We start from the raw sequence: 16250 nt of genomic DNA, 5'->3' as shown, positions 1-16250 counted from the left end.
GTGAAATCTTCAAACATGACCTAATTTCTGCCTCAGGCTCTCCCACTTGAACCAAAGTTGAGCAGCAGCTGGGAGAAAACCAAGTTCAGATTTGTGGAGCCTGTAGCCATAACCTCCGGCATCTCCTTCTCTCAGGCTCCTGAGGAGAGATCAGAATAGCTAATGTCTTCTTTGGGCTTCTGTTTGATTCTCTCTCTCTCTCTTTCTCTCTCTCTCTCCCTTCTAAGGTTGGTAGGAGGAGAGCATTGGAGCTGTTTTCTTCTTGATGCCAAGATACGTCAAGCTAGGAGCACTCTCTTTTCACACTCATCCGTCAAGAACAGGCCTGCAGGACGTGGGGACCAAGACTAGAGCTTTGCTGCTCCCTGGCCACTCCTGGCTGCCTGGGGGCATGGCCTCTGTCGGCAACTGAGCACTGCCTGAGTGGCAAGGAGCACCAGCATGGGTTACCTGGTTGGCCGCCCTCAGCACCCCCGCTGCTGAAGCTGCCCCGGAGAGACTTGTGGGGGCTGCCCCACCCATGCTGACCCAGGCTGTGGGGCCAGGGGCCTGCCAAGGCTAGGAGTGGGGCCTGCCGTTCATGGGTCTCTAGGGATTTCCGAGATGCCTGGGAAGACAGGCTGGGGCTGGTGGTGGGCCCGGCTGCCTCTTTGCCTGCTCCTTAGCCTTTATGGCCCCTGGGTGCCTTCCTCCCTGGGGAAGCCCAAGGGCCACCCCCACATGAATTCCATCCGCATAGATGGGGACATCACACTGGGAGGCCTGTTCCCGGTACACGGCCGGGGCTCGGAGGGCAAGGCCTGCGGGGAACTTAAGAAGGAGAAAGGCATCCACCGACTGGAGGCCATGCTCTTTGCCCTGGATCGCATCAACAATGACCCGGACCTGCTGCCCAACATCACGCTGGGCGCCCGCATTCTGGACACCTGCTCGAGGGACACCCATGCCCTCGAGCAGTCACTGACCTTTGTGCAGGCGCTCATCGAGAAGGATGGCACAGAGGTCCGCTGTGGCAGTGGTGGCCCACCCATCATCACCAAACCTGAACGTGTGGTGGGCGTCATCGGTGCTTCTGGGAGCTCAGTCTCCATCATGGTGGCCAACATCCTTCGCCTCTTCAAGGTTAGTGCCTGGCTGGTTGGCCCCAGAGCTGGTCTTCCACTGACAGCGCAAGTCCTCCTCACCCAGGGTGTGGGGCCTGGCTGATTTCTTTCTCCTCTTTCCTCCTGGACTCTGAGGAAAAGAGTTACTGATTTTTTCCTCCCTTGGGAGCGGTATCTGAGAATCTGTGGCCAGAGCTTGAAGGTGTCGGGGAGGGACTCAGCTCTATGGTGCTGACCGTGGTGCTGAAACGCTGCCTGGACCTCCTTGATCAACTCAGCTCCTCTATGGGGAATTCTGAACCAAGAGAGGAAAAGGAAGTGCTGGTGAACAACAGAAGGGAGGAGGAGATAGGTGGACAGACAAATAAAAAGAGACAGACAGATGGATACGTAGAAAGACGGGTAGACAGAAAGGGAAACAGGGTCAAAGAGATAAATAGGCTGAAACGAAATACGAATGTTGGAGATTGCCAGAAATATAAGGCAAGACTTTTGTTTTGATGTTGTTTTCAAATAATTGCGATTCCCAAGAAAGATATGTTTTTCTTCTAGTAGTTGAGAAAGCCCAGTGTGGCCCTCCCACTCCATCCCAAGATTATGGTTATAAAATGTGTCTTGATTTTTTGGAGGGAGCATTGGGCTATGGCACCTGCAGAGGATGGACGAGGACAGGGAAAGGGCCTGGCAGGGGCAGGCAGTCTCTGGTTCTCTTCTTGCTCCCCGCACGGAGCCAAGCTTCCCTTGCTCATTTCCTTCCTTCTGCCCTTCTTTATTGCACACCTTTCTCCCTTTCCTTCTGGAATCCTTCCCTGCCCCCTTCCTGCTACCTCCCTTCCTCTCTTCCTGGGGCAAGAGCTGCTGATTTGCAATTCAATTGGAGCCAAGTGCTTCGCTAAGCTGCTAAAACAACCGAAAGCTACCGGGTAGAGAGAAAAACATTACAAGCATTTTACCAATAATTATGAGCCGCTCTTCTCTTGGAGCCTGCCTTGTTTGCTCTGTGTGTTTGTGTGTGCATGTGCTCGTGTGCGTGTGTGTGTTTAAGGGGTGGGGGAGAGAGAGAGAGAGAGAGAGGAGGAGAATATGTTGGAGGAGGAGGAAGGAATGCACTGAGGGAGCCACTGCGTCCCTCCTTCTCCCTGGTGTCTGGTTCTCAACCTCTGGAGATGTCCCCTTCCCTCCTCAAAGTCTCCCGAGTTAGGCTCAGGGGGCTGAGAGAGGCTGTCTGGGCCCATGCTGAGTGGGAAGTATTACGGCTGGGACTCTCCCACCTGCAGCCTTTCTGGAGGCTGTTTGTCCAGTCCCATGATATGTAGTATTTGGCGGGCCTTTCTAGGGGCCTCGGTAGAAGCGGGGATGCATGGTGTAGAAGGCCGCCATGTTGTGCAGGGGGTAGAAGTGGATGGGAAAGAAAGGGGGCTAGAGTTGTCCTATCACCGTGTGGGGTGGGGGGCTGGGACTTTGCGGGGGGTCATGTGCCCTGTGGTCCTCACTTATGTGCCTTCTTCCTGGAGTGTAGGTTTTAGATGGAAACATTATTTTAATTTTCAGGCAAATGGATGCATTATGAAGAATGCCAAATTAAGACAAAACAGAAAGCTTGAAGGAAACCTTGCCCTTGCCACAGACAATTGGAACATCCCCTAGGGGGCTGGGCTGCCAGAGGTCATTCCTCCTAGCTTGTTTGGGAATAGGTAGCCTGGTCCGGTTCTCCCACCTGCCCTGATTTGGACCAAGGAGTAGAGACCCAGAGGGGAGGAGGAAGCAGGGCTCAGCTGCCCTGGCCAGGGCCTGGCGGTGGCTTGGGCTAGCTGAGTCATACATTGCTCCAGCCCGTCTGTCCCAGGCCTGAGAGGAGAGGCCACCTGGGGCCATCAGCATGAGCCCCAGACTCCTTGTCAGGCTGTTTAGGTGGGGCCTAGACCCCAGCCTTGGAGAAGGCCAAGACTCCAGGTAGGGCTGCTGTAGTTTCCTTAGTGGAGCTTTTTATGAAACCCTTTTGGTGACTCTGGGTGTTTCAGAAGACAGCCTGATGGGGTTCTCGTGGCTGTGACCTCAGTGAGTGCTCCCCTGCCATCATCTCCCAGGGGAGAGGCAGTGCCCACTTCATAGGGAGGTGGGGAGGCTCAGAGGAGTGGAGAGGTGTTACGACACAGGGTAGAGGCTCCAAGCAGGGTATCTATGAGTGTTAGGGCATGAAGCATGTTCTTGGAAACATGGATATTTTGGGGTGAGTGACCCCACATGGGAGTGCAGTGTGATTTCTGAGCTAGTACCTCTCTGGCTGGGGAAAGGTCTATGGGGGTGAGGGTGTCTCACCAGCCTAGGGGTCCCCAGACGTTCCTTTTTCTCTGCGCATCTGGTCACCTAGGAACATGGCCGAGGCCTCGGTTTCATCTGTGCCTCTTTGGACTGCAGAGAATTGAGTGGGTTAGGGCCGAGGGTCAAGAGTCTCCACACAGAAAGCCAGATGGGCCTGGGACGCTGAGGCCTGGGGAGGAGAGAAGGGATGGGGGGCAGGGGGGACATGTTGGAGAGGGAGGGGCCGGGCAGGGGAGTTGTGGAGAGAGAGCCAGAGGGAGACAGTCATCTGTGGTCTGTATTCCCTGGGTTCCTTTTAACAGCATTTATGTTCCAGGCTGGCGACAAGACGGCTTCTTAATCATTAAACTGATAGAAATGAGAGGCTGGGTGAGAAACTTGAAAGCCATTTATAGAGGCAAAAATGTTGAACTTTGGTGGTAGGGGTTGGGAGCTGGGGCCCCTGGCTGGAGAGTGTGAACGAGGGAGGGGTGCCACAGCTGGGGTAGCTGCTGGGTCAGGTGTCTCCTTCAAAGGGGACCTCTGCAGCCCCAGCCCGGCTCTGCCATGGCCAGTGAGTGGGGCCTGCTGACAACTTCCACCAGAGGCTCTGATTATAGCTCCCCTTCCTCCAAGAGGTCAACTTCCTGGGCGCGGCTCCGAGAGGAGCTCTGGGCTTGGGGCCACTAGACGAGATTTCCTCCAGGGCGAAAGCTAACAGGGTGCTGTTGGGGTCAGGGTATGAGCAAGACACAAAACTAGCAGCGCTGGGAGGGGCCAGCTCCCCACCGTGCCAATGTGGGATCTGAGCCCTGATTAAGTGACAGGGCAGGGCTGGAAGTCTGGTCCCCAGCTCCCAGGTCTGACTCCTTCTGGAAGGCCTGTCCAATAAGCTGGGTTGGAAGTGAGACCCAGGCCTTCATGGGGACCAGAAGCCCTGACTCTGGGAAGTTGTGAGTCTGACTTGACAGCTTCTATCCCTTACTTCCTATTCCTGTTCTCTTCCTTCATCCTCATTTTGGCTCTCTCTTCCCAGGATGGGGAATATTCATGGGTGGAAAGAATACCTTTTGGAAGAGATCCTAAAGCCAAGGCTGTGATGGGCGCAATGCTATGTTGGGACAGCCCAGGTTCGGTCTGGGTTTAAATCTTCTTTCCACCAGAGTTCCCTCACTTCTGTTCACCCTATAGGTCATGTACACCATAGTGTGAATGAGCCAATAAGATCTTTTCCTGAGAGCAGCCTTTGTTGGGGAGAGAAAGAATATATCAAGTGCCTTGGAAGGAAGCAGTTTTCAAATCCCAGACTTGTAAGAGCTAGGACAATCCAGAAATCACTGCATTGAGTCCCTCATTCCCTTGCAACAGACAGAAAAGCTGCGACTTGAAGAAGGGGGGTGTCTCTCCAGCATGGTGGTTAAGAATCTGGATGCTGGGACCAGATAGTCTTTGCCACCTCGGCTTATGGTTTCTCCTGATTGTGCCTCTGTTTCCTCATGTGTAAAATAGGGATGGGAATGGTCTCATAGGCCAGGGGAGAGAATTAAGAGTTAATGTCCACAGCGGGAACTAGCACGGTGCCTGGCACACAGTCAGCCCGCAGGAAATGTTACTGCACAGCTTGTCGCCAGGCCTGAGATCAGCATGAGACACTCCACTGATGTGGAAGAGGCTGGAGCTGGTGGGCAGTGACAGACGGTGACCTTTGAGACTGATCCTGGAGCGGCCCCACCATCTGCTGGGCCTCTCGTGTCCTCCTGCAGACCGAGCAGCCAACCTAACTTTTAGATACGGAGCTATGTCTTGCTGTCACACAGTGGGGCATGGGAGGAAGGGCAGTGGAGGGAGGGCAGGAGTGGGCAGGCAGGAGAAGGGGGCGGAGGGGACACCAGTGAGCGGGGGGAAGGGGGAGGGTGGAGATGAGCAGGTGCCCCAGTTTCCTAGAGGAGAGGCTGGGCCAGGGGTGCTGGTGAGCCATGTTACCCCTTCCGTGCACCCCGCCCCCACCAGCCTGGTGATGCTCTTGACCCATGCGGAGCTGTGAGAGCTATAAAGGTTTGTGGCTTGCTTTTGGAAAAAGCAGCCTGTCTGGTGCTTGGCTCGTTCTGCTCCTCAGTGCCGGGCCCAGGACTCCGGGGGAAACTTTGTGGCTTAGATAACACGAGATATTCTGTTGAGGATGTGGCTTTGGGTCTTGGAAGTGTTTTCACTGCACAACCAGGAGGAACTTTCGAGAGAGTCTCTCCCGCAGCTAGCCCCTCCCACAGCTAGCCCCTCTCCCTTGAAGACCCCTTCCTCCTTCCAGCGCCCAGGCCAACAAACTTGGTGACAGTTTTGACCACCCTTTTTCTACTGTAAGCAAACCTTACAGGCTTTTTTTCTCAGAATGTGTCCTGGATGTGGCACCCCTCACCCTTTCCACCCCTGGGGCCTCTCCCCCAGACCATTGCAGAAAACTTCTCTTCTTCTCCCTGCTTCCAAATGGGCCTTATCACAGCCAAACCTTTGCTCAGAGGTCACAGCAATCTTTCTAAAAGCTGGATTAATTGTACTCACCCTTATTTAAACCTTTCATTGTTTTTAGCTTAAAATGCAAAATTCCACACCCCTGCCTGTCTCAGAGGCTCTGTGCTACCTGGCACCCCAACCACATCTTTTGTCTCTCCTAGATGTACTCTACACACTCATACGGTTTTCCTTATCCTCCTTGATGACACTGTTTACCCCACCACAGGGCGTTTATACCTGCTGTTCCGTCTATATGGAATCTCCCTTGACTTTATGAGGCTAGATCCTTTTCATCCAACCTTAAGCTTAAATGGACTCCCTTCAGAGAAGCCCCCACCTCTTCCAATTATTCTATCTTGTTTGCCCATTTCCCCCTTTATGGCACTCATCACAGTTTGTACTTCTGTCTGTATTTCCTTGTTTTCCTCTTTGCTGTTGGCTTCCCCCCCTTGCTAACTAGGAGTTAGCAAACTACAGCTCAAGAGCCAAATCTGGCCCACCACCCGTTTTTGTGTGACCCATGAGCTAAGAATAGCCTTGGTATTTGAAGTAGTTGAAGAAAAAAAATCAAAAGAATCATATGTCACGACACAGGAATATCACGTGGAATTCAAATTTCAATGCCCATAAATAAAGTTTTGTGGGTATACACCAGGCCCACGTTTAGGTATTATCTAGGGCTACTCTTTTTTTTTTCTTTAAAGATTTTATTTATTTTTAAAAATATTTTATTTATTTATTTGACAGACAGAAATCACAAGTAGACAGAGAAATAGGCAGAGAGAGAAGGGGAAGCAGGCTCCCCGATGAGCAGAGAGCCTGATGTGGGGCTTGATCCCAGGACCTTGGGATCATGACCTGAGCCAAAGGCAGAGGCTTTAATGCACTGAGCCATCCAGGAGCCCCTATTTATTTTATTTTTTAAAGATTTTATTTATTTATTTGACAGAGAGAGACACAGTGAGAGTGAGTGCACAAGCAGGGGGAGTGGGAGAGGGAGAAGCAGGCTCCTCGCTGAGCAGGGAGCCTGATGCGGGGATTGACCCCAGGAACCTGGGATCATGACCTGAGCTGAAGGCAGGCGCCCCAGAGATTTTACTTTTTAAGTGAACTCTACTTTTAAGTAATTTTAATGTGGGGCTGGAACTCACAGCCCCGAGATGGAGAGTCATGTGTTCGACCAATGGAGCCAGCCTGGTGTCAGGCTGTGGAGCTGACACCTGGGAACTGAGTCGGTGAGGCCAAGGACAGCAGCCGACCCTGCTAGGCTTTCAGCAGCACCCACAGCACCCCTGGTTGGTGCCAAGCCCATAGCGGACTCTCAGGAATCTCAGCCAAATGAAGTCATGGAGAGTGAGGCATCTCCTGTCCCCATGTCCCCTCCAAACTCTGGGACATCAGCAGGGTCGCCATGGTCCGCAGAGTCCTGTGTAAGTCCCTGGTTGTGGGGATGTGTGCAGCCTGGCCGGTCTTACCATTGGGTCAAGCCAGTGCCCACTAGTGCCCACCCGCGCCCCCAACTTTGGTGACCCCAAGGCCCCTTGGGTGTATTTCCACCCCCCTAACAGCTCCAGCTCCTCCCCCACCTACAGAATTCCTAAAGCTTTGTTCCCTGCTGGAGGGTATGTAACCCTGTGCCACTTGAGGCTGTTGTTAGAGATTTGTCCCAACAGAGCTTCCTCAATAAATATTTGGGGGTGAAGGAGCGACCCTCCCAAGGAGGGGTGTGAGTTGGAGTCATCACAACTTTTCCATAACCCATATCCTGTGCCAGGGCTCATCTTGATCCTCATAGTAACCCCGAGGTACAGCTGTTATCCCCGTTGTTCAGATGGAGAACTGAGGCTCAGAGAAGCTAAGCAACTTGCCCCAGCTCACACAGCTGGAATACTTACCCAGGCTGTGTGGCCCTGAATCGAGCCATGTTGCCAGCTTGCACTCCTATCTCTTGGCATTCTGATAGACTTGGGTTTGAGACCTGGCCTGATACTCACTGTGTGGCCTTTCTGAGCCTCTATTTACTCACGCCACGCTGGGATCCACTTGGCAGAGGTGCTGATGTGTACAAAGACCGGAGTAGGGGCTTAGGGGACACTGGTGTTCTGACGGATGTTTGTGCCTGTCGGGTGCTGGGCCCCTGGAGGGCTGGGGAAGGAGTGGAGAGGTGTGGGCAGGGGTCTTGCTGAGTGTGACAGAGCCTGTTGTCCTCCGGTGAGGAGCACATAGCCCTTGCTTTTACAGCCTCCCTCTTGCCCCCAAGCACTGGGTGTCCCTCTGTGGGGAGAGGCCGGGAAGGGAGACCTCAAGACGTAAGGATCAGGCTGGAGTCTGCACAGAGAACAGAGACCGGTGCAGGGGGGGACACGTGGCACCGGGAAGAAGCTGCAGCCCCCCCACATCCCCCCAACCCCCAACTACTCCTCTGCCTGTTCTCTCTGTGCCCTCAGAGCTCTGTCCAAGCCACCTGGACATTGCCGTGGTGGAGGGGTAGCCCCGGCATACAGTCAGATACCGGAGAGACAGAGGTGGCCGAGGGCCGGTGGGTAGGGCTGCTGGGGGAGAGGCTGTGTGGCTTTAGTGGTTCTCAAGCCCCGCTGCTCATCACAGTTACCCGGGCAATTTATGAGCAAATCTGATTCCTCAGCCCCCAGGGGGTTGATGAGACCTGAAGGCCCGTCCTGTGTATGTGCACCTGCCTGGGGCTCCGCTGGCCATCAGATCAGGTGCTCTGAGCTGGCCGAGTATTCCCCCACCCACCTGGCTTCCCCAGGGGGCACCCCACCCACCCTGCAGTCCTCTCCAGCCTGCTGCTTCCCAGGTGTCCCCCACCCCCACTCTGGGGCTTGCAGACTGGCTCTGAATACGGGAGATTTGGGGGTGGAAGGCGAGATTCGGCTCTGGCAACTGGACTGGCAAAGAGGCATCTTATTGTGAAACTAGAAGAAGGGAGTGGGGCCTCTGGGGTGACTTCCTAGAAATGCTCGAGGAAGGGAGGCTTGGTGGGCTCCTGGAGTCAAGGAGGAGCTGACGGGGCCCCTGGGTGAGGTATGGGGCTTTGCAGAGGGGCTGAGGTGGGACTGAACTTGGGGAGACTCAAGTTCACGACTGCTATCATCTGGCTCTTTCTCCTGCCTGGACCTTGGCTTTTCCACCTGTAAAAATTAATTCACTCACTCTCATTCACTCCCTGACTCCGTATTGGACAGTTCCTCTGTGCCCAGCACCGTCAGAACAGTTTTCTCCATCTGGCCAGACATTAGAATCACCTGGGGAGTTTTAAAAAAACCCTAGGACCTGCGCCCCACCCCTGGAATTCAGATAATTGGTCTGAGATGGGGCTTGGGGTCCCCAGGTGATACCCACGCAGCCCAGGTGAAGAACTACCACTCCAAGCATCTTTATAAAGCTGGACACAAAATAGTGGGCTTCTGTGTTTGAGGGGGGAAGGCAGGCAGTGAACAGGTAAATCATATAAATATCTCCTGGGGAGAGGCAGTTCCTTACAGAACGAAGCAGAGAAGTCACTAGAGAGGTGAGGGAGAGGGGGGCCAATTTAGATGGGATGGTTGAGGGTGGCTTTCCTGAAGAGGGGACATTTGTGCATAAGCTCGAATAGAGTAAGGGGGAATTGCTCTGTGGATATTTGGAGGAAGAGTGTTCTAGGTAGAAGGAACAGCAAGTACAAAGGCCCTGGGGCAGGACTTTCCCTCGTTATTGATCTAGGAACTCAAGACAGAGGACCAAGACAGCCCTGGGAACAGGGAGAGGGGGACCAAGGGGATTACAAAACCCACATCCTGATCCTTATTACTGCAAAAGATGTTGTGGGAGGGGGGTCAGCAGGAATCTGATGACCTTGGGCATCACTGGGCCTCTTAGGACCTCAGTTTCCCTACCTGTAAAATAGGCAAGTGGTCGCTGCACGGTACTGTAGAGCCACAGAATCGATGGGGGAGGACCTATCAGGGTGGAGCCTGCTGGCTTCCTCCCACCCATGCCCTCACTGTCCCTTTTCCATCCCACCCCCTACCCAGGCCTGAGGAAGGAGAGCTGGAGACAGGAGCAAGGCAGGGCCAGCCAGACAGGGAGCCCCAGGAGGCAGTAGGGTGTAGTGGTGAAGACATGGGCTCCGGGGCCAGATGGTCTGGTTTCAAACCCCTGCTCTGCCATTTATCACCTGGGGGCACCACTCTGTGCCTCAGTTTCCTTGTCTGCGAAGTGCCAGAAACCCACATCACAGGGCACTGGGAAGATGGCATGAATGCATGGCAAGTGCTTGGGGTGGCACAGAGTAGGTAGGCTATAGGTGGCAGCTGCATGCCTGGGTGTGGCTGGCAGCCTGGAGCACTCCCTGGCCTTGGAGGCAGCCACACCATAGGTAGGTCAGATCTTGGCCCCAGGTCACTCCACCTCTCTGGACCTGACTCATCTCATCTGTGAGATGGGCAGAATCGCATGTACCTTCAGGGTCAGGATGTGGGATAATGCAGTGAGGAGCTGGTGCTGTGGTGGGGGCTCAGTAGGGCTCAGGAGTGTTCGTCCTCATCTGCTGACAGCTTCCAAGAGGGGTTGGGGGCGGGGCATGGTCTGAGCCATGTCAACTGGGGAGCTGGGCAATGCCGAGGGGTGGATCGCTGGCTTCTGGCAGGGGGGTGACTGGTGAGTGTACCTGAGTGTTCCCAGTGAGATGGTCCTGGGGCTCTCCTGATCCTCACTGTGAGGTGGGGGGGTGCTGGGGTGATCTCTGGCTTCCCACTCTGGGGAGGGCTGTGGGTCCTCTTACCACTGAGGCCTCCCATTGGCCAGGGACATGCGTTCTGGGTCTGGTTCTGCTGCCACCTCACTGTGTGACCTTGGGTGGAATGAGGGCATTGAATCCGCGGGATGACCCCACTCCTCAACCCCCCGGGGCCTCTCCTGCAGAAGGAGCGCTGAGCTTACTCCACTGTGGTTGGGTCGCCACCAGATTGTCGTGGCCCCCATGGCCTTTCTGGTTGTCTCTCCAGGGTACACCCTCGACCCTGCATGTTCTCTGAGCCTGTGCTGTGCTTTCCAAAACCTGCCTCGGGGATTTTCCTGGGCGTGAGCTCCTCCTGGAATCCCCTTTCCATGTTTGATGGGCAGAGTCAGACTCCTTCAAACTCTGACTCAAATCCAAGACTTTCCTGAGCCTTCAGGGGTGGAGGTGATCCTGGGGCATGTGGGGTCCTTTGTGTGGCTCTTGTGGGTCTCCCTGAAGTCTGTGGGTTTGTCAAGGGCAGGATCGGGCTGGACCCTTCATGGTCTTCCTCTTCCCCCCCAGTGCCAGGCTCTGTGTGTCAGCCTTGGGACCAGGTGTGGAACCGGTGAGGGAGCTGCACCTGCAGCAAGGGTGGGGCCCATGCTGTCTGAGGGGTTGTCTGAGGGGTTACACTCTTCGTACCTCCCCCTGCCGAACCCTGAATGAGCTGTGTGCTTTTTTGGTTTCCTCCCAATTTATTAAACTAGCATTTTTATGACCCAGACATGCTGGAAATGAGAAGAAAGCAAATTCTACTTCATATTCCAGTTGACCTTTACGCTTGCCACTTAGCTCAGGGGCCCCTGGCTGGGGTGAGGTGATGAGATGCAGGCTCCAGCCTCCGGGCTCTGGGGCTGCGGGGGAGAGTTGTCCCCTGGAGCTGTGCTGGGAGCAGGGAAGCAGGACCATCCCAGGTCCCCAGCCCCTGCCTCATTCTGTGGGACTCTGTGGCTTTCTCTGCTTCCCTCTCCTACTCTCCCCACATCACTCTCCTTCTTGGCCCCTATGCCTTCTCTGGCTCTGCCTGGGCCTCTCTCTGTATCATTTGGGGGCTTCATCCATGGTTAAGGCCAAGAGGTTGGAGTGGCCCCCAAGCTCACCTGGCCCTGGACAGTGTGCCCCAGCCTCACGGCCATTCTGGCCGTCTGCCTGCCTCACCCCTTGATTATGGCCATTAGGGTCTCAGGACTGAGCACACCCTGGTGGGCACCCAACCCCTCCAGGCCCCCCTTCCTGACTCAGATTGTCCCCCCACCTCAACATAGCTCCAGAAATTTGCCCTTGATTGAAAATGGGGCCTGGCTGTGGGCAGCTGCTGCTCTGGGCTCTGCTCTCCTTGTCTGTAAGGTGACTGTGGGCTGGCTCTGTACAGGGCCCGGGGTGGTGGGAAGGTCGAGTAGTTGCAGGGATGTGATGCTGTTTCAAAAAGGGCAAATTGTGGGACACTGGGTGGCTCAGTTGGTTAAGCGTCTGCCTTCAGCTCAGGTCCTGGGATCGAACCCTGCATCAGGCTCCCTGCTCTGTGGGGAGTCTGCTTCTCCCTCTCCCTCTCTCTCTCTGCCCCTCATCCCTGTTCATTCTCTCTCTCTCTCTCTCTCAAATAAATAAAATCTTAAAAAAAAAAAAAAAAGAAAAACCAAAGAACAAAAGAGGCAAATCCTGGCTTTGCCACTCCTGGCTTGTGACCTTGGGCAGGTCCCGTAACCTTTCTGAGCCCATTTCCAGATCTTTATTTTTATTTTTATTTTATTTTTATTTTTTTTAAGATTTTTATTTATTTATTTGACAGAGAGAGAGATCCCAAGTAGACAGAGAGGCAGGCAGAGAGAGAGAGAGGGAAGCAGGTTCCCTGCTGAGCAGAGAGCCCAACACGGGACTCGATCCCAGGATCCTGAGATCATGACCTGAGCCGAAGGCAGCGGCTTAACCCACTGAGCCACCCAGGCGCCCCCATTTCCAGATCTTTAAAATGAGGAGGACAGTTGTGAGCTTGAAATGAGAAAAGGCAAAGTGACTAGCACAGTGTCTAGTGTGCAGTAGGCGCTCAGGAAACTGACTGTGGGGAAGTGTGCTCATGCGTGAGAGGGAGGCTGGATTCTTCTCCCTGTCCCCCATCTTTCATTCCCTCCGCTGCCACCTCCCCCCACCGTGTTCTCCCCAGGCTTTAGTTTTTCCTGGGGTCCACTGAGAGGTGTCCCTGGATGACGCAGGAGGTGTCCCCAGGAGGATGTGAAGGTGCGGTGAAGATGGGACCAGGCCTGCTCTCTAGCCATCCCTAGGGGCCTAGGAGGAATTTAAAACTCCTTATGACTGAAATACGCTGGAGGAGCCCGCTGAGCCCCACCCCCACGCTGGGCAGGAGCACCAAGGGGCCCTAATGGTCCTCTGGTGTCTCTGGCCAGGGCTGCGGGGTAGAGAGACAGCACTTACCTCATTCTCCAATCTCCGCCCCCCCCCCCCCCGGGGGGGGGGTGTGTGTGGCTGTGGTTTCTGGGAGAGGCCCTGCAGCATTAACCTCTGTCAGGGTCTGAATGGTGGGTGTTTGTGTTCAATGTAGCTGCCTCCTGCCCTCTGAATTCAGGTCCTGAGAACTGTCAGGAGATCCGCTTGGGGCAACACCGCCGCGCAATCTCCCCCCCCCCCCCCCCCCCCCCCCCCCCCCCCCCCCCCGTGCCAGAGCAGCAGGGAGAGGGCAAGGCTGGACCTTTAGGAAGGAATTTGGGTGGAAGGCACCCCTCCCCCCATTCAGGCGAGACATTTGAGGGTTAGGACTGGCCCCCCACCACCCCGCCGTGGGTGTGAGGGGCGTGGCTTCCAAGATCAGGTCTGTTCTGAGAGGAGGTGGGGGAAGTGGGGTGCACGTGGGTTTCACAAAGGAGCCTTTTATCTCCCATGAGTGGCATCTCCCACGTGGGCCTGATAGGAAAGAGGTTGCCTCTCTCAAGGCTTCATGAATTGTGTTACCCCCAAATTTCAAGCATATGGAGAATTATAGAGCCTAATAAATTGCCCTGTGTCTACCACCTGGCTTGGGCAAATGATGTTTTGCCCTAATAGCATCAACACTGCCCTGTCCTGCATGGATTATTTCTCATTTATTTATTTATTATTTTTTAAGATTTTATTTATTTGTCAGAGAGCACAAGGAGGAGGAGCGGCCTGCAGAGGGAGAAGTAGGCTCCCCTCTGAGCAAGGAGCCTGATGCTGGGGCTCTGTCCCAGGACCCTAGGATCATGACCTGAGCCCAAGGTGGGCAGACGCTTAACCTACTGAACACCTCACGTGTCCCCTGTGTGGATTGTTTCTAAGTCTTTTAATGACCGTGCACTTAAAGTAGTTTTGTTTTGCATATTTTACGCCTGCTGAAAATGGGATCGTCTTGTATGTCCTGTGGCTTGCTGTGTTTGCATGGTATCACGTTGCTCCTTAGTGGCCTGGTTCCTTCTCTTGGCCATGTAGTTCCATGCTGGAACAGTGCCCCGTGCATTTACTTGTTCATCTGCTGTGGGCACGTGGTAAGTTCCCTGATGATCTTCCTGGTTTCAGCAATGGTGCTGCACCACCGTCCTTGCCAGTGTGACTTTGTGTTCTTGGGAGAGTTTCTTGTGGGTCTCACCCAGGAGCGGAATTGCAGACTCACGGGGGAATGCGCCTCCTGAACTTTCCCAGCGGCTGCCGGGCAGGCCGCTGTCTACATTGTATGCAAGGGTGCTGGTTTCCAAATCTGCCTCTCCATTGGAACCTCCTGGGGCTTGTTAAAACACAAGTTTTCACTAGATGCCTGGGTCTACATTGCCTTGCTAAGGGGACTCTCAGGGTGGGAAGTCCTATTTCACCAAGCTCCTGGGGGCTTGGTGGACCTGCATTTGGAGGTGTCTTGCTTGGGTCTCCCACTCACTCGCTGTGCAACTTTGGGTGAGTTGCTGGAACTCTCTGAGCCTGGGTGTTCTCCTTTATAGAATGGAGATAATGATAAATGGTGGGGACTCAGTCAGGGTTTGCCCTTGTCTCCCTTGGGGTCAGCTTGATGCTTTTGAGGACTGTAATGTGCCCAGGGTTGCCATGGCCTGACTAGGCTCTCGTGTCCTCCAGGGAAGGGTCATACCTTCTTGATTCCGTCTGTGAAGTCAGGCTTGGATTCACTGTTTCAGTCAACAAACATGCAGAGCAGGCATATGGGTCAAGGCCCCTGACTTCAGGAGTCAGGTGATCAGTGATTTAATGACAGTGAGATGAGGGCTTTCATGGAGGTAAATGAGGTGCCCTTCACCAGCCTGGTAGGACATGTCAGGAAAGGCTTCCTGGAGGAGGGCAGGATGGCCAGGATACAGTGAGCTGGGTGGGGGGTGTGCTGGCCAGCAGGGGAGGGTCTTCCAGGAGGAGGGACCCAGGATCCCGAAGGCCTGGTGGTGAGAGGGAGAGCCTGGTGCTTGTGTGGGGGTTGGCTGCCTCACTTTGGGCACCACCGAGTCTTGGGGTGACACTGTAGGGCCCTGGGCCTGACACAGGTGCCGACATCCTGGCAGTGGTCGCTCCTGACTGAGGCCTCGGGCTGCAGCTGGAAGGGGGTTTATGGGAAGCCTGAAGTGTGAGGAAATGTTAAGTGCCTTCTAAGTACTTTGATTATTTTAAATTGCTTAAGTGGTTTCTAAGATGGTCCTAAGTATCCTGGGGACACAGACACAAAATCAATTAGGAAAGTACAACAAGCCTCAGTAAAGGGAGAATAGCCCCCTCTCCTGCCTGCCCTCCCCCATGCCACCTAGGCCTGACTCCGGCCCTGGCCAGTCAGCCTGGACCAGGACCCCTCCTCTCACCTCCAGCATCAGGCCAGGGAGCCCCCAGCCTCTGTGCTCAGCTCTCCTGGCCTTGAGTCCTGGCTTCTCAAGCATTTTGAGAGGTGGGGAGGGGCGGGAGGGGGAGGAAGGGGTGTGTGGAGGGGAAGGGGTAGGGAGCAGACAGAGGGTTTGTATGTGGAGGGGGTCTCCTTTAAAGATGCTTCTCTCTCTCCTGAATGTGCCTTTTACCCAGGGGCTCTGGAGCCTATAATATTAGAGTAATATTATTATTATTATTATTTTTAAAGATTTTATTTATTTATTTGACAGAGACACAGCAAGAGAGGGAACACAAGCAGGTGAGCAGCAGAGGAAGAGGGAGAAGCAGGCTTCCTGCCAAGCAGGGAGCCAGATGCGGGGTTTGAGCCCAGGACCCTGGGATCATGACCTGAGCCGAAGGCAGATGCTGGCCACCCAGCGACCCTAGAGTATTATTTTTGAAGCACATGATACATTCCCATGGGCATTTGAAGGTACCAAAGGACGTAACCCAGCCCCACCACGGAGGCAGCCACTGCTTCCTTCCAAAGAGGGCTTGGGTCTGGACTCAGGGCTGTTGTGTTGCACAGTTGGGGGACACCATTCATGAGTGTATCAGGGGAATGCGTGTGCACCTGTGTTCTCCCCCATTTTCACATGACTGCAGCACCTGCTTGGTGAACTTGGGGATTGTTTAGCGGCAAGTAAGGAGCTTGTCCTCTGCATGGCCACACAGTCCTC

General features: G+C 54.5%; 1 protein-coding gene across 2 annotated transcripts in view; it reads left to right on the top strand.

Annotated features, from left to right (window-relative positions):
• The first annotated feature begins 232 nt into the window (after nucleotides 1-232).
• GRM4 (glutamate metabotropic receptor 4) overlaps nucleotides 233-16250 on the top strand; it is a 106423-nt gene continuing 90405 nt past the window's right edge. For both annotated transcript variants that reach the window (XM_047735023.1, XM_047735022.1), the window contains exon 1: nucleotides 233-1122. In XM_047735023.1, the coding sequence (XP_047590979.1) occupies nucleotides 604-1122 (519 nt within the window). In that variant the 5' untranslated portion in view covers nucleotides 233-603. The remainder of the gene's footprint in view (nucleotides 1123-16250) is intronic.

This window comes from Lutra lutra, chromosome 6 (assembly GCF_902655055.1).
Source record: "Lutra lutra chromosome 6, mLutLut1.2, whole genome shotgun sequence".
In the NCBI taxonomy this organism is placed as follows: Eukaryota; Metazoa; Chordata; class Mammalia; order Carnivora; family Mustelidae; genus Lutra; species Lutra lutra.
This window is presented reverse-complemented; position numbering and strand designations above follow the sequence as displayed.